Raw genomic sequence first — 21,937 nt, 5'->3', positions numbered from 1 at the left:
ATTACTAAATTGATTACAATACTAAAATAATCTGAGATAATGAATTCCTGATTTTAATGAGCTATAAGCCACAATCATCAAAGTCAAAACAAAAGAAGGATTGAAGTATTTCACTTTATGTTTAATAAATACAGAACATGTAAATGTTGACTTTAAAAAAAATAAAAAAAAATAAAAACTCTTTCTCTACCCTCCATTCTCCATGCTGGTATCCCACTAGAGTTACTTTTTTGTGCCTCAACCTCTCATCCTGTTCACTGCCTAACCAACACATGCTCTCTGTCACCCTCACTAACCTGAAGATTGCCGAGTCAGCACTCTCATGCCTCCCGTGCCAGACGCTACAGAGGACAACTGTGTCCATACTGTGAACCTTCAGCAGCACGTTTCTCCAGGTCTGAGTTTGTATTGCAATCCCCTTCTGTTAAAACAACTCGATGCTGTCAGCACATCCTCGATCCTCCCACCGCAGAGCGCTTCCTCTAAGGCACAGGCTCTGCTTTTAGTTTTGCCCTCTGACACTCAGGCACACATATTCTGCTTCACCTGACAATTTCAGTTAGATGGCTTCGCCCAAGCTCAGCACTACCCGACACCCATGGACAAAAGAGGGCTGCTCTTTTTCCCCGAAAATCATTCCCTTTGCAAAATCTCTTCAACACCACTGACAACAGAGCCTGACTGAAATATCAAGCTGTCGACTGTGGCCTATCACAAACATACAGGTAAAGGTTTTTATGTTGTCCATTTTGCACCAATATAAACACCTTTTATACGATTGCAGATTTTGAAATGGTTAGTCTGTGACACAGCTCCCGTTTGCAGCACATGTAGTACCGATCACAGACGAGAAGGGGCGATTTACTAATAAACAATGACTCCATCTCTCTTTTGTAACTGTATATATAATGTTATTGGCTGATGATATCAATATCAGATATATTCCCTAAAAAGTATCAGCAAGGGCTCCAGGCAGGCTTTAATTAGTGGTGTGCTCTCTGTCTGCCTGCAATGTTAACGTGTTACAGCACAGCAGACTGTCATGAAAGGTGCACATGACATGACTCCAACTCCCTCCTGGCTCCGCTCCCAAAATACTCTCGGCAACATGACACATCATCCAAATGTGACAACACACCATGTTTTCACGCTTTCAGCCATCTAACCCTATTTTCAGATACGGGCTGAAAACTTAGAGCTTAATTCAAAATGTTCGTCACAGGTTCTTTTTACAAGCTTTTCTGGGCTCACAGAAGTACTGCCATTTCTAGCTTAAACACCTCTGATCAGGGACTGAATGATTTAAATCCTTCTCAATACAAGTCAAAATTACAGTCCTGGTCTTCATCAGTTTCACGTTTGTCTACAATCAAATTATTAAGAATCTGCAATTCTTAAAGGTGCTTTTGGGTAATTGCACAATGTATATATCGTTGTATTACCAGATCTTTGCACACCTCAATCACACAACTCTATCAAACTGCCCTAAATCAGGTTGGCACCAGAATCAACCTTCTCAAGACGTTCATCCATATCGAAAACACTGATTAAGATCCTTTTGGGTGAAGATTTGGAGCTTTTCTTCATCTCCACCCCAATCACTGGTGGTGTACCTCAGGAGTCATCTTTAGGAGCTTTTTTGTTTATTTATATGTTCACTTTAGGCAAAATTTTTCATGAGCACAAAATCTCATTTCACTGTTATGCTAACATAAAACAAATATATCTAGCTTTTAATCATTAGTAGTCAACCCGCATAAGTTCCATCCTTAGCTGTCTCCAGGAATCTCTTCTGAATGAAGACAAATAAGACAGAAGTTAAAAACATAGCACCACCCTACTGGGTGGAGTTGTTTTTTTGTTTTTTCAAGCTGATGGAATTTCCCTAACTTAAGTCCATTCACTCTCTTAAGGATATGAATACCAAAAGTGAATATGCACAAATCTGTGCGTAAATCATGCGTACGAGCATTTCACACACAAATCCATCATTTATCAACATTTTCATACCTGAATTTGTTCAAACTTTAGGAACAAATCTGAATCCTGTGTACAAACAAATGAAAGCCTGGCTTCCATAGGAATTTAAACACTTTAAAGTCTTTAAAATGAATACTACTGCCACTACTACTAATAATAATAAAAATAATAACTTTTATTATTGCATTTTGGTTATTATTTATAGTTTCCTATAACAACATGAACCAGAAAATATACCGAATTACAATAAAATATTTTTTTAAGAAAAAACAAAATACTAAATGGAAAGGTGCAGGTGCACCTTTTTGATTTAAATATATTCCATTATCAGGTATCTTATCATATATTAAATGTTCTTATCTTTCATTAAAAATGACTTCTATCATTGCCAGATGTCACACACTGTAGAATTTCTTGGCACTATTCCATGGATGCTGGAGATCTGGATTTTTTTCTCTATCATTGCAGTGATTTTCTCACCTGAGCTCTTATATATTGCCAAACAATTGTTTCACTATCAATGAGTGCGCAATCAAATGCTCTCCATCCACCGAATTTATCAGAAAGATTTGAAGACATTTATGTTTTTTATGGTTTTTGCTCGCTTCCAATCGTCTAGCTATTTTCTTTTAAACAAGACTTATACTTTCCACAAGCATTTTAAAGTGTTATATTTTCTTCTTCCTCCATGCTGTTTTGTTATGTTTCCTGTCTTGATTTCTCACACTTTTTTAACTGTCTGTTCATTTTGGATGTTTCTAAATGTACTAATGACTCTTTTAATACATTTAAAAAAATACACGTCCAATTTTCTCATTAGTGTGAATCAACAGATTTCTATAAAACACCAAAACAGATGAGATTTAGTTGTTTAAATCTGCATTTGAGTTGCAAAGCGGACAAAATGGACAGTAAACTGAGCATTAACACTGAGCCTGGGTTTCATGCCTGTAATGGAAAATATTACACGCCTTCAGCACCATAAAGAGAGCAGAGAAGTTAGTGTGTATTTAAAGGAATACCACATTACAGGGTTAGGTATTAACAACAGAATATTCCTGGCATCATCCGTTTCAAGTTTTCACTACATAATAAAGTGCTAATGTAGAGTTTCAGAGATGCAGATTTATGTGTGGAGTTGGAAAGGATTTGAGAAATGCTGATAGTTTGGATCCAAGTGGTTGACTCACTACAGCAAACACTAATCCAGAATTCTAACAGACACACGCCATGATGAGAGACAGTGGACAGATTTGATGGGTGAGTTCTCATTTCAACATCATGCTAGTGGCATCCTACCTTGATCCTGGGCATAGTGACTGTAGGTGGTCTCGCCTTGGCCACAAAGCTGTGTGATGAGCCTCTTTCCACCACGTGCCTTGTGTAGGGCATATACATACGACCATTGGGTCCAAACACAAAGTCCTCTCGGAGGGCATCCACTAACATAATAACCACCCTTTTAAACAGGGGCTGCGGGAGGCGAGATGAATTAGGAGCGCTTCCTGTGAGGTTAGAAGAAAGCTTATGAGTTTTAACAGATTTAAGTCAACAGTACAGGCCGAGGAGAGGAGTGTGAGCAGATGTGGATGAGGCTGGACTCACCTGTCAGCGGCTCGGCTGGCAGATCTGACAGCTTGCTCTTGGATGAGAAAGAAGACTTGACAGGCACGGGGAAAAATCCCCGCAGGAAAAGGGCAATGCCAATCACTTCGAATATTAAAATAAAGGAGGCAAAAACAGACGAGCGGACCTTCATGGTTTGGCCGACGGACACTTTAGGAAGTTAGGCTACAGAGATGACTTGCTAGCTAGCAACCAATATAACGCTTTCTACTGTTTAATTAAATAAAAAAGAGCAGTAAAAGTCATGGTATCCCATTTCAGGTGGAAGCGCTGTGAATCAAAATATTATAAAGCTACGTGTCAATGAGTTGCGTGGTGTATATGTGGGCGTAATTCACAATATACACACTACCAGCGGTTAGCACTGTGTTCATTCATAGCTGCTTCCGCATTGATAGCACGAAACTACGGGTGGGACTTAGAGCCAAACAACACCAAATCGCGTTTCCTACGACGCTTGCTTGTCAGAGTGACACTATTGCAAGGTATTAACCTTACAATATAAAGCACCCCGAGGCAACTGCTGATGTGTTTTGGTACTTTAAAATTGAATTGAATATTACAGTGTTATACACACGCACACACACACACATTATATATATTTATGACTTTCTGTTTAATTATAAGGAAAGTTTTCCATCTGGAATGTTTGCAATTCTACTGCAGTACTGTTTTCAGTACCTTCCATCTCAACAGCAGAAGCAGTTGAAAGCTCTTACTTGTCTGACAGCCACATAAAAACTGCCTGTTGGAAACCTATGGCCATTCATTCCCTACGTTGCTGATTAATGGCCTCATTAGTCATCCGTCAGAGTCGTATGTGCTCTCCCTGCTATGCTGACAAAATGTGAAGGAAAAACAGGCCTATAATCTGTAATAGTCCACGCAGATTAATAAGAAGTGTTCCTCTCCTGAATCCACTACACACGCTGAAGTACACTTTGTGAGCGTTTGTCCTCCTCCTCTTTACTGCAGCAAAATGCCAGCTGGTCCCTGAATTAGATTTGCTTACATTGCCTAAGTACAAAGGACAGCACTTAGAGGCAATGAGATACTTTCATCAGGCAAATGAACTGCTGGGGACAGTGTTGAATTTTCTTTGCACAATTTAAATGTGACACTGATGTGGCCTGACGCTGATGAAGCCTGACTGGACATTAGCTGGGGATGAAATTAAATTCCACCTCGTGGTGTGCTTGAGCTCCTGCTGCCATCTACTGGAAAAACAGAATATACAACAATGAATGATTTAGTTTTCCCCTAGAAACGCAGCATGAATGATGCGGAATATAAATTGTACTTTTCTTTCATCTCAAAAAGGTCTAAAAAACAACAAATAAAGATGTAGTAAGTATGAAGGACTAGGTTCTAAATAATATTGATAGGACCATGGGGTAAGTTTAAAGTGCAGGCTGTTTTCCTAAACAAAGATGGTTTGATTTGAGATATGCATGTTGTATTGAAGCACTGTTAACTGATGAAAATGTCCAATCAGGCTTCAGCAGCGTCAGACCACATCAGTATATTTGTTCATAGTACATCTGTATATCTGCCCGTCTGTACAGCAAACTGTATTTCATTACCCGTATTTATACATGTGTAATGACAATAAAGTTGAATCCTAATCCTAACACATCTGATGTGTTTTGTAAAGTTGTTAAATGTGATTTCATGATTGGGGACGATCCCCTGATTAGTTGTTTTCTCCAACTAAAGCTTAGAAACAGTGAAGGTGGTTAAAGTCACTGATGTTTATTACCAATAAAATTTGTGAAAACTAGTACTTATCTAGTTATACCAGAAAATATTTTAAAATTGAGTCATTGCCTTTTTGGAAAAAATGTCATTCCAGAAGTATTAGTGATCCCAACTATCAAAGCATTTTCATGGTCACGTAAAAGTGTCTTCTAGGACTACAATAGGACAGTGGCTGTCAGCGTTTACTACCAACTAAAGCCAAACAGCCAGCAAAAGCAGTCTGATAGTTTCTAGTCTGGGAAGTTCCACATTAAGATAATGAAGGATGGAAATGGTATCTATATGTTTTTTTCTTTAAAACGACTGACAGTGTCAGTGCCTCCCTAGATACTGTGTGATACTTGGGGAAAAAACAAAACAAAAGAACATTAGTAACTGCTGTACGTGATGACACCAAAAATAATGCGTCATTTTCAGGTGTAACAGAAAGCAAAAGTGTATTTTTCCCGTAAGTCCCTTTGACATACTTGAATCGAGTTGTCATGGCGACCGTGCCCTGTTGAACTGCTTGGCCTCCTCATTGCGGCTCCCAGTTATATTTCTATATAATTCTATAATTTGATCAGGGCGCATACTGAACAATATAGCAGGTAGATGTTGTACAGAACTGTACTATGTGAGCTTCTCTTGTTTTACTTCCTGTTGAACCAGTGTGGGAGATTTGCATTTCAAACATCTAGTCATTCTCCTGATTGGTTTCAGACTGCATTTATGTAAATGTTACAAGTATAACTATAAGTTATAACTATAATGGTCATGAACATGAAAGTGTAATGATGAAAGAATGGTTTGTAATGCTGGTGTTGTCTGAGAGAAAAGAGCCAATAACTTGTGACACATGTACAAATAAGGATTTTCACTCCAGTTTGCAGCACTTTATTCAAAGAAAACATAACAGAGCCTTTCAATAACAAAAACCTGCTCCATGTTGTTTTATAGTCTCACAGTCTATTTTTCTTTCCTCTTCAGAACACTAATAAAAGCATCTTTGGGAACTTCCACATTGCCGATACGCCTCATCTTCTTTTTACCTTCTGCCTGTTTCTTCAGTAGCTTCATTTTCCGTGTAATGTCACCTCCATACTATCGAGACAAAAAAAAAAGTGATTTCAAAGCATCAGTGGTATATTTGGACTTTTCTAAGAAGAAAGAAAAACAAACTTTACTTACACATTTTGCGAGAACATTTTTTCTGTACGCCTTTATTCTGGAAGAGACACGTGTGGTCATACCACATATTAAATACAGTACTTCACACCTGATTTCTACACATCATTTTAACAAAATCTTAGCTCTTGTACTTACGTTTCTCTTGCAATGACCTTACTTCCAATAGCTGCCTGTATGGCAATCTCAAACATCTGCCTTGGGATGGAGTCCTTTAGTCGCTCACACATGGCTTTCCCTGTACTGTACGCACGCTCCCTGTAATGAAAACACACTTATCAGAACAAATCATAAAACTGTTAAAGTACTGACGGGTGCCCATATATCAGCTTCACCCTGACAGGTAAAGCTGATGAAAAAGCAAATGAGAGTGGAGCAGAAAGTCCACTACCCTCACCACGTCACCTTAAAATACAGTATTGAATACTGACATGCCCGTGTGTCATTTACAATTAATCAATAAGCGTTCTGTTTGGGAGGTCAGCACAAAATCAAACCATGGTTGAAGCCACAGGACTCACGGTACTTTGAAATTTAAACATTTGTCCTTAATCTAGAGTCCTAGCTTAACAACAGACTGAAAAAAAGCAGCATTATTGGTGGTACTGTCTCCTAAACACTGCAGAATGCAAAGCCGGATTTTCACCAAAGTCAGTTTGACACTTGAAGTTTCACCAAACACTATCCAGACCAATATAATATTTGGTGATTTAAAAATCCAGTATATGAAGCTGATATTTTTTTCTGTCACAAAACAAACTGATTTCCTGAATATTTGATATGTGTAGGTATTTATGAGTCCCTAATAAGATAATATGACAACGCAAGTTTGGTTGTTTTTATGGCTTTAGAAACATGTTGCCCACAGGGAAGTTGCAGAGTGCCCTCTGGTGTACAAACTACGCAACACCAATAGTCCTAACATGAATGAAGGGTGTTTCTCCCATCCCCTCTTCACTTTTTAACTTTGCTTTTATTGGTTGTTATAAATGCAGATACCAATTTATCAGCAAACAGCTGATATCGTCTGGGCTCTAAGCTGTTTGAAGTAGGTCTAGGTGAAGTTTTCTGTTTCAGACACACCAGTGCTGGTGCAAGGAGAGACTTCTGAATGCTTTAGCTCACATTACAGAGACGGACATCAGCTGAGCGATTGAAAGGAAACAGTTAAAAGTCATAACATTTGTCTGATTTATTTTCTCACGTAATTATCTTATTTAGAATAAGTATGTTGTGCAAACTTGTGCACAACATACTCCATATAGCTTGCGTAGCTCTGTCCAAAGTTTTAAAATTATGCTTTATATTAGTATTATATAAAAATATAATGTCTTTGAAGGTTCTCAGTCATCCAGGTCATGGTAATCTAAGCAGCTTTAAAAGAAAGGCGACTGGAGTTTCTTGAAGACATTTCATCTATCAGCCAAAGTTTCAGGTGAACCCACTGTGACACCTTCCCACCCAAACCCTTTTGAGATCCCTTCCTAGACGCCTTAACGCCCACTTGCATAAGTCACATGATAGAGTGGGGCAAGGTCTCACAATGGGTTCACCCGTATAGTGATCCACATCAGTTTTCACACCCTAGCTCATGTGATTAGGCAGATGATCAATGGATCAACGACCCTCTTAAGGACACTCCCGGTAGGGTTTAAAAATCTGGGACTCTCCACCAATTACCCTTAGAACTGAAGAAGGTTCTCGGATGAGAGGTGAAACGTCTTCAAGAAACTTCAAGAAGTTCAGAAGCTCCTTAGATAGTAATAGTTATTGATAATATATATTTACTTGTTTATTTGTAAGATATGTTAAGCCCGTGTAAAAATGAAAAAGCTTTCAGTTTTCTAGTGATTGGATAAAATGAACTAGCTGTAATGGGTCAGCTAGCTCCATCCTCTCAAATGAAGCATGAACTTCATCACCCATCTCTTTGGGAGAAACTGGATCATACATTTTCTATACATCTGTTTTCAAACTGTAAGGTATGTTAATGACTTCTCTACTTGAAAAGGCGTAGTGAGCACGCCTCCAATAAAAGACATTCTGCTCTGTGATTGGTGCGTTGGCCTTAAGGAACAGACCGAAGCTTCGCTCGAGTCGGCTCAGCTCCAAGGCTTACTGTATAAATCGTCTGAGAGTAGCCATCATTGGCGAAGCGTAGCGCCCTTCAATTACCTACGTCTGTGCTGGCTCCTGTACCAGCTTTGCTAGTGAGTACATTACACACAGATCTTGCTGAGCGTCATCACTTTTCTTCTGTAAAGTTACTCCTTTGTCCTTGTCCAGTGTGTAAAGTCATGTTAACAGCAGCTGCCAAAAGGCCTTTTTTCTTAAATGTTAACCATAGTGCTGAATACATTTCATGCTTCACAGGCAAAGAGTAATTACTATAGTAATGAAGGACTATATACTGTAACCTTGCCAGTAACAATAACAATGAAGGTAAGAATATGACCAAAAAAATTCATAACAAGGTGCTCTTAAGTAACATCAGAGTCACATGTCCTGGCCAAACAAAGTAAATCATTCAGTGAAAATTAACACAAAAGTCTCAATTTTTTACCTCAGAGCATTATCTGAAATGTACCTGTGTACAACTGTGGTCAGCTCTTCTACTGGGCGTCCATTCAGCAGAATATCCATCTTTATCAAATCAGCAGCCTGGTAACCTGCATTCTCATAATCAAAGCTGCGCAACATAAAAATACATAAGGTGCACAGGAGAGGCTACACCATTAGAGTGCATGGAAAAAGATTTTACACCAAAATTAAAATGAATTAATAACTTAATGTGTGAAACCTTTTTTTTTTTTTTTTAAACTTGTAACATTGGATACTTTCCATAATCTACACTTTCCTGAAAATTATACCTTCTATAACTCTTAATACCTAAATACTGCAGATGAAACCTGCAAAATCTATAAAAATCCTTTACACAGTGTATTTACATAACACTTTGATGGCTTTACCTGGCGTATCCAGATGAGAGTGATTTGAGGAGGTCATAGAAATCCACCACGATTTCATTTAAAGGGAAGAGATATTTCATCATGACACGCTGGTCATCTATGTACACCATGTTCTTCTGGACCGCCCTGCGATTCTATAAGAACACAAACCATTAGTCTGACATGTTATTGATACACCAGCTATAACTTTATTGGTTATTTCTGAAACAGAGGAAGGCTGCATGGAGAGAAAAACACCTGAAAATGTCAGTCTCATTGGAAAATACGTTCTTCATGAACACAGATGGAAATTCGTTCTCCAGGTTACAGTATTATTGGTCCTCTTTGTCATCAGACCAGTTTTTAAAGAGTTAAAAAAATTTGTTCTCCCACAATTTAGATAAGATGTTTACAAAGTAGAGCGATAATGTTAAAATAGAAAAGTAAAATAACTTGTACAGGTTAAACTGCAGACGGAGGTTTTCTTCTATATTCCATCTGCATTTTTCCCCCCATTTCCTTCTTACCAAACACAGAGTCATAATCTTTCCAATGTAAACGTCTGGAGCGAGAATGGTCCCCAGGACCATGGGCTCCAAATACTCTGACACGACCGACCTGTCGGGGAACTGAGCAGGATTCACAATGGTTATCTCCTCACTGCCATGTTCCTGTAAGCAGAAGAAGGTTTGAACATTGTAAACCATATTTATTTCTATTTTCTGAGATTTTTTAATAATTTGTCACAAAATAATAGAAAATCATTACAATATTTACTGACAGTGGGATAAGAAAGTTTCCCAGCATTACACGTTGTTTTGTCTTTGAACCAACGATCTGACACATTCTTAAAGTGAATGAGTGCACTGGGAAGCTAAACAACATCAAACGCCTTGAAAGACCACAGAAGACAACTCAATAATAATAATAATAATGGATTGGATTTATATAGCGCTTTTCAAGGCACCCAAAGCGCTTTACAATGCCACTATTCATTCACTCTCACATTCACACACTGGTGGAGGCAGCTACAGTTGTAGCCACAGCTGCCCTGGGGCAGACTGACAGAAGCGAGGCTGCCATATCGCGCCATCGGCCCCTCTGGCCAACACCAGTAGGCAAGTAGGGTAAAGTGTCTTGCCCAAGGACACAACGACCAGGACAGAGAGCCCGGGGATCGAACCGGCGACCTTCCGGTTACAGATGCGATTCCCAACCCCCTGAGCCAAAGTCGCCCCTAAAACTCAAGTCAATGATCACAGAATTATTTTCTTAGTAAAAAACAACTTAACAGCATCTAACAAATTCAAGAACACTGAAGCAGATAGACATAACATTATCAGGTGACGCCTTCATGAATGGACATACAGAGGATTTACAACAAGGTTTAAACCTCTGGTTTCATTCAAAAACAAGAAGGCCAGATTAGACTTTGGCAGAAAACATCTACAAGAGCAAAAAAAACAAAAAAAAAGTGTGGAGATATAAAACCAAGACTAAATTGTAGCACTTTGTATAGAAAAGGAAAGAATATCTCATGATCTGAAACAATCAGCAGAGGCATATATGACTGCCAGTGGATCCATGTCACTAGTGTTTACTGATGATGTGACCTGATATGAAGTATCAGGATGAATTGTGAAGTGTACATGGCTGTACTCTCTGCTCAGGTTCAGCTAAATGCTGCAAAAACCAATTGTCCAGCCCTTCACAGAGCAAATGAATAACAACATATAGCAAAGAAATGGGATATTCTTCAATGGCCAAGTCAGTCACCTGATTTTAACCCAGTAGAGCTGCTCTTTAGTTAGTGAAGACTAAAATGAATGCAGAGAGACAAGCAAGCAGCAACTGAAGGTTGCTGCATTAAAGGTCTAACACAGGATCTCAAGGGAGGAAAGGATTTTCATCTGAGAAAAAAAATCATTATATTTAAAATTATGTTAGTTTGTCCAGTTACTTTTGGGGCTCTGGAAATCAGAGACTATGCATGAATATGGCTGTGAATCCTAAAATGTTAATAAAATATCTTTGTTAAACCCCTTAAATAAAAAGCTGAAAGTCTAAACTTTAATCACACTGTGAATGTTTGATTTAAAATGATGCAGAGAGGCGATATTACAAAAAAAATAATAAAACGTTTAATGGTCCAACTATTTATAGAGCTGAGTAACAGAGGGACTTCAGCATGCTTTGTGTTTTCCCATTAGTGTTAGAACATTCTGCACCATTTCCCAACAGGTAGCTCCTACACTATATCATTTTACAGGAAGCAAGCCAGTGACACCAGACAGCCTTCATCCATAATCAATTTCCAAGTCAGCTGAAACTTGCTTTTTGATGAAATCAGCGTGAGCCAAGCTCTGCAGCAAGGCTAGAAGATATACGAGCGTGGAATGGCTCTTACCTTGATGAGTTTGGCTGAGGAGAGCACAGCCTTGTAGGGCACGGTGGGCGCAGTCACGATAACAGAAGCATTGTATTCCTGCTCCAGCCTCTGATTGAACACCTCCATATGGAGGAGACCCAGGAAGCCAAGTCTGCAGGGGGACAGGAAGGTCCACAGGTGCACTCGAGCTTCATAATTGATATTCAGGCTTTTAATTAGAAAGAGGCCGTTTGGAAACAGTTCAACAGTAAGTAAGACTCATTGCTATCCCAGCACAGTGTTGTACATTTAGATTGTCTAAATCACACCCACGAACAGAATCGAATGTACATCATCTGGACTGATAATGTGACCTGAGATAATAAACAGACTCGTACTTGGCTGAGTAATCTGGCAACACCCAGTATGTCCTAAGGAAAGTTATGTTTCCCCGATTAATCATTTGTTGTTAAAGTTTGTGAACAAAATCATGACAGAATATTAAACTGGATTCAGCTTATTAATTTTCTCATCAATAAACACACAAAAAGTCCAAAGTGACAAAGCAGAAAACAGCTTTTGTAAACTTTTGCGATTTTTTTTTTCCAGACTTCATTTAAAGACTTTGTCAACCAGAAAGCTGGGCATTAATGGGAAATGAGGATTTTACTGTTTGGGACGGTCATGCTAACTGCCACATTCTGCCACGGCAGATGGCCCCGCCCCTCCCTAAGCCTGGTTCTGCTGGAGGTTTCTTCCTGTTAAAAGGGAGTTTTTCCTTCCCACTGTCGCCAAGTGCTTGCTCATAGGGGGTCTTCTCGTGTTGGGAGTTCTCTGCATTATTTTAGGGTCTTTACCTTACTTTTGACTTTGACTGTGATTTGATGTTATATAAATCAGATTGAATTAAATTGAACCGAACATGTTGTGTTGCTAAACACACGTAATTCCAGATTCTTGTGCATTACAGATGATCATTTAATACACAAAAACACCAAAAAACACAACTAAATAACGCCAATCCAGGAAAAAAAAGTAAGCTGTCAAGCTATTAGCATCACAGTCTGTTTCATTGATGTATCCTGTGTCCCTCTTTTTCTCCTCATGTAGGCAAGATGGAGACCACTGAGGGAAAACAGTACACAGTACATTCTAGAGACAACTTTTTGACTAAGTACACAAACACAGTCTGTGTTTGTCCTCCATATCCAAGTATGGAGGAGTGTGGTATCTTTGAGTTGATAGTGCGTGGCAGACTGACAGACAGAACTCTGTCAAGACTCAGATCAGAGGAAGATAAACAAAAATGAGATGAAGCTGCCCAAAGAGTGTGGCAGCCTCTGACCTTCTCAAAGAAAAATCTTGACACACCAACAGTCCTCGAATATCTGGCTGCCCGGCTAGTCTAAGTAATCTGAGACAAATCTTGGTTGCTGCTCATGGTCAGTTGCTAGTAGGGCTGCCACAAACGATTATTTTGATAGTCGACTAGTCGGTGATTATTTTTGCGATTAGTCGACTAATCAGATCATGCATCCATTCAACGTAAAACATACAGCTTATTGCACCAGCATGCATCTGCTCTTATATAACTATCATTAGCTTACAGCTTTAAGTGTTTAAGGTATGTGCTAACCAAAAATAAAGACAAGATGATAGTTTATTAAATTTTAATGAAATTTGCAGGTTGTTTCGGTGAAGTTTAATAAACTCAGCCGTCTGCTCCTTGCTGTCTAAAATATAACAGGACACCGGAGTAGATTCTCACACTTCTGATAATCAGTTGTCTGCTTGATGTTTATTCAGCTGTGTAAAAACTGTAACTTTAATCTCATCCAAACCGATTTACTCAGGAACAAATAAAACACTGAAAAAAGCCAAATAACATTTTTAAGTTATCTACGCGACTTATATATCATGTTTAACCTGAGTAGCGACAGACGGCGGTGGGTTGAAAACGATTTGCCGGGAGTCCGCTGTTGTCACCGGCTCTAGTGAGCCTTGCCCCCGGCTAACTATCGAGCTGGTGGGTAACAGACGCCTCCGAAAACGTTGGAGCGCTTTTGAAAATATGTGGCGTCTTGATAAACTGAGCAGATATTTGAAGTTTACACAGCTACATTCTCGCCTGAAAATATGTAAAACGTTTATTTTGTGACCCAGAAAGATAATAAGAGTAATATTAAAACTAACCAGCTGCCACCATTGTTGGAAACTGAGCAGGGCTGCGATGGGCCGCGCTATGAATTCTGGGACACAGTTTCTTCTTCTTTGGTGTTTAACGACAGCTGGCATCCTTGTACATGCAGTGCTGCCATCTTCTGTTTCAGTCCGTTATTACACTCTCAGCTTCAAACGACGTGACTATTAAATTAATCGTCGACGATTTTGATAGTCGACGTAATCGTGACTAGTCGACTAATCGTGGTAGCCCTAGTTGCTAGCAGACATTCCAGTCTCTGGTTACCAAGGTAACCCTATAATGCATTTACCACCCTATCGTAAGTGAATCAGTAACAGTATCTTTCACTGTAACTGGCAGACACTTCAGTCGTTCGCCCTGAGAAAAGTTTAACTCTATCAAAGTCCTCTGGTTTAAAATTGATTACTTTGCCACACTCTCACACATCTCGGTGGCATGTGTTGAGGAGACCAGCCTCTGATTGTCACCTCCTGTGCTCAGGAGGATCTCAGGCTGGGGCAAAGGTTTACATTTCAAGAAGATGATGACCCCACACAGACTGCCAAGAAAACATGAAAAACAGTCCTGGTGTGGCCCAGCTAGAGTCCAGAGTCTGGACTTAAAGTTGATAGAGAACCTCTCAAGAGACCAAAGGCTGTGCACTGACCTAACTAACCAATCTCGTTAAGCTTAAATGACTCTGCCAAGAAAAATAGAAGATATTTCCAAAATTGTAGTGTGCCAAGCTTGTAGGGGTCATTCCAAAAAAGCCGTGACGCTGTCAGTGGTGCCTGCTGCCAAAGGTGCTTTCACCCTGTACCAAGTGCCTGAACACTAACATAAATGGGAAATTTGAATGTTTTCAATACTTTTACAGTAACCTCCTTAAAATCTCGTAAGTGGGAACTAAACATTTGTGTGTCCACACCTCAGTGTCTTAATTACCCAAACACTTTGTTTCCATTCACCCCTACATGACACCCAACAGCCCAATCCTTGGCTGGGTATCATTTTTATTCTAATTCAAAAAACATTCATGCCAACCTCCATCCTGCCCCCAGGGCCAGACTGCTGTCTCTTTGCACTGTGACACTTGAGTCATTCAGGGTCAGTCTTTCAATGGCGCTGCGGAGGCCAGTGTATTCTGACTGGTCCATTGGATACATGCCTGAGGGACGGGAAAAATAGAGAGTGTACATCAGCAGGAAACAAGACTCCTGCATTACAGTGGAAACACAAAGGACTTTCATCTTTATCCAGTTCTTTCGAAGTACTCAGGACTAAGCTTCACATTATTACCATCTCACAGTGTTTATGTAGAAATGGTTACATTAGCTCAAGTTCTTAATCTTTTTTATTTTTTTCATTGAAACAGAAAGGACACTTCTTACCAGCAAAGACCATGGCTTTGGCAGGTTTGAATCCTGGGAGAGCTTCGACTGGCTGTTCCTGCAGGTAGAGTGTGTCACCGATCTGGGCCTCTTTCACATCCTTCATCCCTGCTATGATGTAACCCACCTGACCTGCAAATCTACAAAAAAGCCAACCTCAGAAAGCAACACTAATTTACAACCTTCAGTCTTTATTTTGCAAAAACCTCTGCACACCTGTAAATGAAACTGATTTTTTAACCTGTGGTTATTTTTGAAATGTTGGTCTGTATATTCAATAGTTCAAGTAACTGATAAAATAAAATAACAGTAATTATTGTCAAAGGTAGACTCTGAGAAATCAGAGAAAGCATACAAAAAAATAATGATAAGGTGTGATCAAAATGTTTGCCGACTCCCACCATAAAATAATAAATAACAATTTGCCCAGTTTAACCTTTTAAATTTGGTTGATATCCCACATAAGGTCATCTCATTGTAAAGTGCTGTGAGCATAACCTCTAGATAAAAGATGGACACGGCCTATATGTCATAACAGTAACACCAAGAAGTGCGTTTTGTGTAGTAAGGTGAATTTTGTGGTTTTAAAAAGAAGTCTACTTCCAAGCTCCAAGACTTCCAGTAAACACATTCATGATGGGTTTAGAGCAGCGGTCCCCAACCCCTGGGCCATGGACCGGTACTGGTCCGTGAGTCATTTGGTACCGGGCCACGAGAGTTGAGGCTCAGGTGTGAAATTTATGGTTTTCGGGATTTTTATCGTTAACTCTGTTTCCCTGGGTCTCTTCCCGTGTTGTAGTTGTGCGTCTTATTTTGAAAGAAATATTTACGCGTTACCATAACTTTCAGTGTTGTTGGCGCATTTCAGGAGGACGCTGCTAATAAAGTTACACAATTACACAGTTTTTGTCTTAGTCGGGTCATTTTAGTTTGTTGTATTTATCCGCGACACCTTAAAGGCCGGTCCATGAAAATATTCTCTGACATTAAACCGGTCTGTGGCGCAAAAAAGGTTGGGGCCCGCTGGTTTAAAGTATCGAATGTTACTGCCAAGTCATACTGAATACAACAAAATTGTCATTAATGTCCAGTAGGAGCATAAACCATGCTGTTGACATGTCGTTGCCATACTGCTGTGCAGTGTCCCTCAGTTTCTGTCAGACCTGCCCATTGCTCAAAACATCAAGATGGCAACAGTGGAAATGCTCGGCTGTAGGTTTTACTAACCAATTAATGAGTAGGTCCATCTTTTATATACATTCTATGGCATAAACATTCCAGGGCTCCTGCTGTATTTTGATTGTTCTTTGGAGGTTCTGTTCTGACCATGTCCATATGCACATCTGCTGTTTCCCCATGGGCTGCAAACTCACAGAGAGGGTAAACATCAACGTCAGTGTCAAACTGACTCCATCTTCCTGCTGACAATTATCACTTTCAAAAGTGTGCACGTGAAAAATACTGAAGGCGGCACATCGAGTCAGGAATCAACCTAAAATGTTCTTTAAAGCTCACGATCTCAAGTATAACATCTTCACTTCCTTCCTCACCATCTTTCCTCACCTCCAGCACTAGATTGGGCTCCTTAGAGCTTCATCGTTCTGAAACTGAGGATGACGGGTCACTGTTTTCTCACAGTGTAGGAGTTGATTCAGCACACGTCAGCTGATCAAGTGAAAGCGGTCAGAACAGGATCAATCAGGAACTCTTAAAACAATCGTGAGCTACGTGATAAAAGACCACCTTTAAGGGGACAGCAGCCAAACTTAAATCAGGTAATCAGGTAAGTTTTCATCCCTTGCATTGGAAACTCTTTTTCATATAAATTTGCTGAAAGTAGTTTAGTTTTTATTTATGTAAAACGTTACGATCACTGACTGTAGCAGAGATCATGAGATGAATCCTAAAGTCAGTTTTAGTGGAAATGAAAAGAAATGGGAAAAATGAGTGGAGGATTAACAGAGCGTACAGCTTCTGCGTTGGGTGCTCATCTGGCCGGAGAAGGCCTAGCTCGTTGACCTCGTAGGCTTTTCCGAGATGTGCCGACACGATCTTGTCCCCTTTTTTGACCCGACCTCCAAACACGGCAATGTTGGCCACGACTCCTCTGTAGTGGTCAAAATTGGAGTCAAACACTAAGGCTTTAAATGGGTCTTCAGTGCTCGCTATGGGCCTGTGAAAAAGTAGTAACATTTTACGTTTGTGTTTTTGTTTTATATCAAATATTTTTCAGATAAGGAGTAAAACCAGCAGAGCCTTCTTACGGTGGAATCCTGTTTACAACAGCTTGGAGCACCTTGTCAACATTTGTTCCAAGTTTAGCTGAAATCTGAAGAACACACGGAGACATTTCTCAGAAAAGTGACTCAAAGCAAAGTGAAGAGCAGCTTTTGCAGCAAGTGCTCACCCTGATGCATTCTTCGCGTGGAATATCAAACACCTTTTCAATCTGTGACTCCACCCGCTCTGGATCAGCATTTTTCAAATCAATCTGAAGGAGACGCACCAGAATCAAACATGTGTTCGACTATAACGATAGCGTGTAACAAACCCAAACAGTGGAAGGTCAGATCGTACCTTATTGATGACGGGAATGATTGTCAGCTGAGCTTCAAATGCCAGGTAGAAGTTAGCAACAGTTTGTGCCTGAATGCCCTTCACACGACAGCAAAAAATTAAAATCGTCACACTTATGCAGCAAGCACATGACAAAGAAAGCATATTTTAGTACCTGATTGGCATCAACGATCAACAGGACACCCTGGCAAGCAGAAATCGAGCGAGACACTTCGTAGCTGAAGTCGACGTGACCCTGAGGAGAAGATTCACATGCACAGCTTGAGCAAAAACAACTTTACGGGAAAATGGCATGTTAGCCCGGGGATCACAAACTCATCTTTGGGCCACATACAGCTCATTTTGATTTTAATAAGTGCAGTTTCAACAGTATGTCTGTAACTATGTGGAAGTGCTCTTAAAGAGTTCAACATATCCTCTGCAGAAAGAATATATTTCATACATGCAAACTTTTGAGCTAACAAAGATGGAGGAAGCCATGCTCTAAAATTACAGCAGTGCAAACTGTGTGCTCACATTGTTATGCGAATTTGCATGTATTCAGTTGGTGATGCAGAAAATCTATAAATGTTTTTATTCTTGGTCCCAATGCTGCAGAGGCTCTTTTACACAGATAGATTTGCAACGAATGAGCTCAGACTTGAACATTGATCAGTCTGTAAGCTATTTATCACCAAGAATACCTTTTCAATCAATAAGATAAATTTCACTTTGACCTGATGGCAAATGTCACATCGACTGTCAGGAAGTGCTAAAGTAAATATATTATACTAAATATTCTTTTTTTTTCCTCCACTAAGTGAAGTGGTGATTGGTTAATGACTTTTCTCAGCTTTACTCTCATCATACTTGCAGCAACAGTGTTTTATTTGAATGCTCATTATAGATCTGCTGCACTTGTTCCTCTGATAATGTCTCTGAGTGGAGAAGGGTGTAACTCTTTTGATTTTGTGGAAAAAGAGAGTGAAACGATCCATGCAACAGCTGATAACTGCCATTGTGACACCTGTCAGCTGTGAAGGGGGTTTTAGGTTCGTCGGGCCAGTTAACGCAACAAAGTCCGGTTCTATTGAATTTGCTACTTAGTATACCAACGTACACCTCTCCTTACCGGGGTGTCAATGAGGTTCAGGAGGTACCGCTGCCCCTCGTGGTTGTAAAACAAAGACGCTGTCTGGGCCTTTACGGTTATCCCCCTCTCTCGCTCCACCTGCAGCTTGTCCAGCACCTGTTTGTTCTTCTCTGTCTTCGCTATCGCACCTGTTTGTTAGTCACACCATCAGTGAAAATGACATGAATTAGTTTCAACATATGCAACACCAAAAAATGTGAACTGCTGACGGGTGCTCCCTGACGTGTGTGAGAGGTGCTATCGGGCCTCCAGCAGCGGGAGTAGGGTGACCAGGGGTCGTACTTTAGATTGCTCATACCACATCGCTCATATACTGACATAATGTCCCAGGGAAGAATATGAACTTAAGTCACAGAGTACACGTGAGTCTCAAATGAAGTGTGTGGCTGAAAAAGGGTAGCAGTGATGTATGGGCTCATCCCCAGTGAACTCCAGACTAGGCAGCAGCTGAAAACAGCTACAACACGTTGACAGTTATAGAAAGCCATCAAGTCACGCTCTCCTCAATCCTTGATCTAGTTATGCTGAAATGAAACCAAAGTCAAATACCACTGATTTGTCCTCACACATTAAATTCCAAGTTTCTCCTGTTTTTGGATGCGTTTATTTCTCAAATTTCAGACCACCTCTTAGCATCAGAAACATGTGTCACACTGCATCACACAACCCTGCTCTTTGCCTCACATTTGTTTCTTTGTTACTTTTACCCTTAACTAGAGGACACTGTGGAGTTTCACTCATGGAGCACTCTCGACAGGAGCAATATTGTGTCATTAACTTCTACCTCCTGCACGTTTAAAAAAAATAAAAATAAATTATGATTAATTTGGATTTGCTAAAAAATGAAAAGGTGAAAAGCTGACAGTGTAGAGTGTGGAGAGCAAACATACCAGTCATTTCCAGCAGTCTGTCAGCCAAGGTGCTTTTCCCGTGATCAATATGGGCGATGATGCAGAAGTTCCTGATTCTGTCCACAGGGAATTTGGACAGGTCCACAGCATCCTTAAAAGCAAAACAGCAGAAGCGTGCACTGAACAGCTGTATTATAGTATTCCACCTAAAGCTATGCTGCACACTTGGTTCAGTAACTGCAGCTTATGGTTCTCTGGGGGCGACAAACAGAGAGCTACTGGCTAATGGAGGCAACAACTTTATGACTGTGCAGCTTCTTGGCTGTACTCTCAGAGTCCTTTCCAGACTGTAACACCAGTGTACCTGCTTATTATTATTAATATTATCATTATCAATGTTTATTGTATCTAGTTCACGCTGACAGTACCAGGTCCCAGCAGTTTATTACCTTGTCGGACTGGGTGCTTAGCCTCCTGGAGCTGTTGCATAGCACAGGCAGTGCTTTCATCCAGCGGTGTCTGAACACTGTGTAGGTCACATTAGAGTCTTGACTCTTCCTTCTGCACATTTTAAACTGCAGCACACGTCTAAACAGGGGCGTCCCACAGCACCGTTTCACCATAGAAAACGACATGTTTCGGTTCCGCTTGTAGCCTCACGCCATGAAGAAGACAGGGAGGAGAAATAATGATGATGTAATGTTCACGCGATACAATAAAATATACGAATTATATATATAAACGAAACTTTAAAAGAAAGAGCACTGTAATCATAATAACCCCGGCGCATTTGCTTTCAGAGGGCTGACATTTTGGGTGACAGGTCAGCGGCAAGGACTTCTGGGAAATGTTGTTCGTTTATCAAGAGAGGCGCAACACAACAAGAGGAAGCCTTACAATAACTTCCGTTTTCGTTTAGTCCAGCACAGAAAGCAAAAACATCTCTTTAATTCAAATGTACGCTCAGCAAAGGTTAGCGCACCTCCCTTCTAATCTGCCGAGATGACACTAATGTCGATAAAGCTAGCTCGACTGCTGCTGTTCATGTAATACGACCCCAGGTCAGGCTAATGCTTTTCTAAATATTATACAGCAGTGTCCATAGTGATTAATGCCGCAATAATATTTTTACACTCACGTTTGAAACCATCGAAACCGTCCAGGGGTCAACTGTCACCGCATAAAAATACCTTTGGAAATAACTGACAGGTGGAAGTCCCGCCCACTCAGGCTGTCAGATGAAGGATAAAAATGGATATCAGTTGCTATGACAACGAAACTGCCTCTCGCACAAGAATAGATTATGCCTCTCTTCTTTGTGCCAGCACAGATAATAAGCCTCTGCTAGTCCCCGCTTCTGCCTGTCATGCAATCATCTTTCCCCTTTTCAAAACGTGAGACTTTTAAACTGGGCGACGCGTTTGATTGAAAGCTGTTTTGCTTTCGATAATAAATGGTAGGCTTTTAAATGTAACGTGTTGCATTCATCCGTTTCAAAGACAGCGCCTCATTCATCAAAGGCGCTTCTGCCTCGTTTCTCCCGCATAATAAAAAATGATGCCGGTCATAAATCTCTCAGAAACAGGACTGTCTGTTGGTATGCAAGACATCGTGCACCTGTAATTCTTTGCAGTGTTAAAACTTTAATATACTTTAATATAGTATAAAACTAGTGTAAAACCAGGGGTGCAGTCATGGGGGAGAAACATGGGGGTCAAAGGCACCACTCCTCTGGTCACCCAACACAAACAATGTTAATGGCTATTATACACTTGTTGCATCAAATAACCTATTTTTTCCCACTTTTAGAACTTTTTTTGCAGAAGCATTTGTCTACATGAGCAGTGCTTAACTGCAGAAATACAACTGCAGCTACTATGTTTGCTCAGTTAAACAACAGAATTGGAACACGCTAAGAGATTAAAAAGAAACTTGACATGTTTATGACCTGTAATAA

General features: G+C 40.1%; 2 protein-coding genes across 4 annotated transcripts in view; both read right to left on the bottom strand.

Moving 5' to 3' along the window:
* The window catches only part of pigg (phosphatidylinositol glycan anchor biosynthesis class G), an 84,461-nt gene extending 80,418 nt beyond the window's left edge, over window positions 1-4,043 (bottom strand). Inside the window, exons 1-2 of the mRNA XM_040015347.1 lie at window positions 3,586-4,043; window positions 3,280-3,485 (exon numbers count right to left, since the gene is read on the bottom strand). Of these exons, the coding sequence (XP_039871281.1) occupies window positions 3,280-3,485; window positions 3,586-3,739 (360 nt within the window). The 5' untranslated portion in view covers window positions 3,740-4,043. The remainder of the gene's footprint in view (window positions 1-3,279; window positions 3,486-3,585) is intronic.
* A 2,170-nt stretch (window positions 4,044-6,213) lies between these two features.
* Window positions 6,214-21,239, bottom strand: guf1 (GTP binding elongation factor GUF1). 3 transcript variants are annotated; one of them, XM_040015349.1, is made up of 18 exons: window positions 21,119-21,239; window positions 20,430-20,635; window positions 20,020-20,131; window positions 19,109-19,257; window positions 18,152-18,232; window positions 17,998-18,075; window positions 17,828-17,911; window positions 17,685-17,749; window positions 17,390-17,593; window positions 15,421-15,560; window positions 15,074-15,197; window positions 11,887-12,019; window positions 10,007-10,150; window positions 9,501-9,634; window positions 9,119-9,220; window positions 6,670-6,789; window positions 6,535-6,571; window positions 6,214-6,447 (listed from the first exon to the last, which is right to left on the bottom strand). In XM_040015349.1, the coding sequence occupies exons 2-18, from the start codon at window positions 20,613-20,615 to the stop codon at window positions 6,313-6,315; spliced, it is 2,028 nt and encodes a 675-aa protein (XP_039871283.1). In that variant the 5' UTR covers window positions 20,616-20,635; window positions 21,119-21,239; the 3' UTR covers window positions 6,214-6,312. The 3 variants fall into 3 exon arrangements, with proteins under 3 accessions (XP_039871283.1, XP_039871282.1, XP_039871284.1); XM_040015348.1 differs by lacking the exon at window positions 21,119-21,239 and having other exon boundaries at window positions 20,430-21,021; XM_040015350.1 differs by lacking the exons at window positions 17,390-17,593; window positions 17,685-17,749; window positions 17,828-17,911; ... (4 more) ...; window positions 20,430-20,635; window positions 21,119-21,239 and adding an exon at window positions 16,648-17,366.
* Window positions 21,240-21,937: the final 698 nt, after the last annotated feature.

The sequence above is a fragment of the Simochromis diagramma genome, unplaced genomic scaffold (genome assembly GCF_900408965.1).
Source record: "Simochromis diagramma unplaced genomic scaffold, fSimDia1.1 OVJJ01000685.1, whole genome shotgun sequence".
Classification (NCBI taxonomy): domain Eukaryota; kingdom Metazoa; phylum Chordata; class Actinopteri; order Cichliformes; family Cichlidae; genus Simochromis; species Simochromis diagramma.
Note: the sequence above shows the minus strand (reverse complement) of the source record. Positions and strands in the feature narration are given on the sequence as shown.

Excerpts from the sequence above, each read along its gene's own strand:
- guf1 (XM_040015349.1), bottom strand. The coding sequence starts at position 20,615 with ATGTCGTTTTCTATGGTGAAACGGTGCTGTGGGACGCCCCTGTTTAGA. Across the intron at positions 19,258-20,019 it reads CAGACTGCTGGAAATGACTG|GTGCGATAGCGAAGACAGAG; the intron begins GTATGTTTGCTC and ends ACTAACAAACAG. Across the intron at positions 17,912-17,997 it reads TCATTCCCGTCATCAATAAG|ATTGATTTGAAAAATGCTGA; the intron begins GTACGATCTGAC and ends CGTCTCCTTCAG.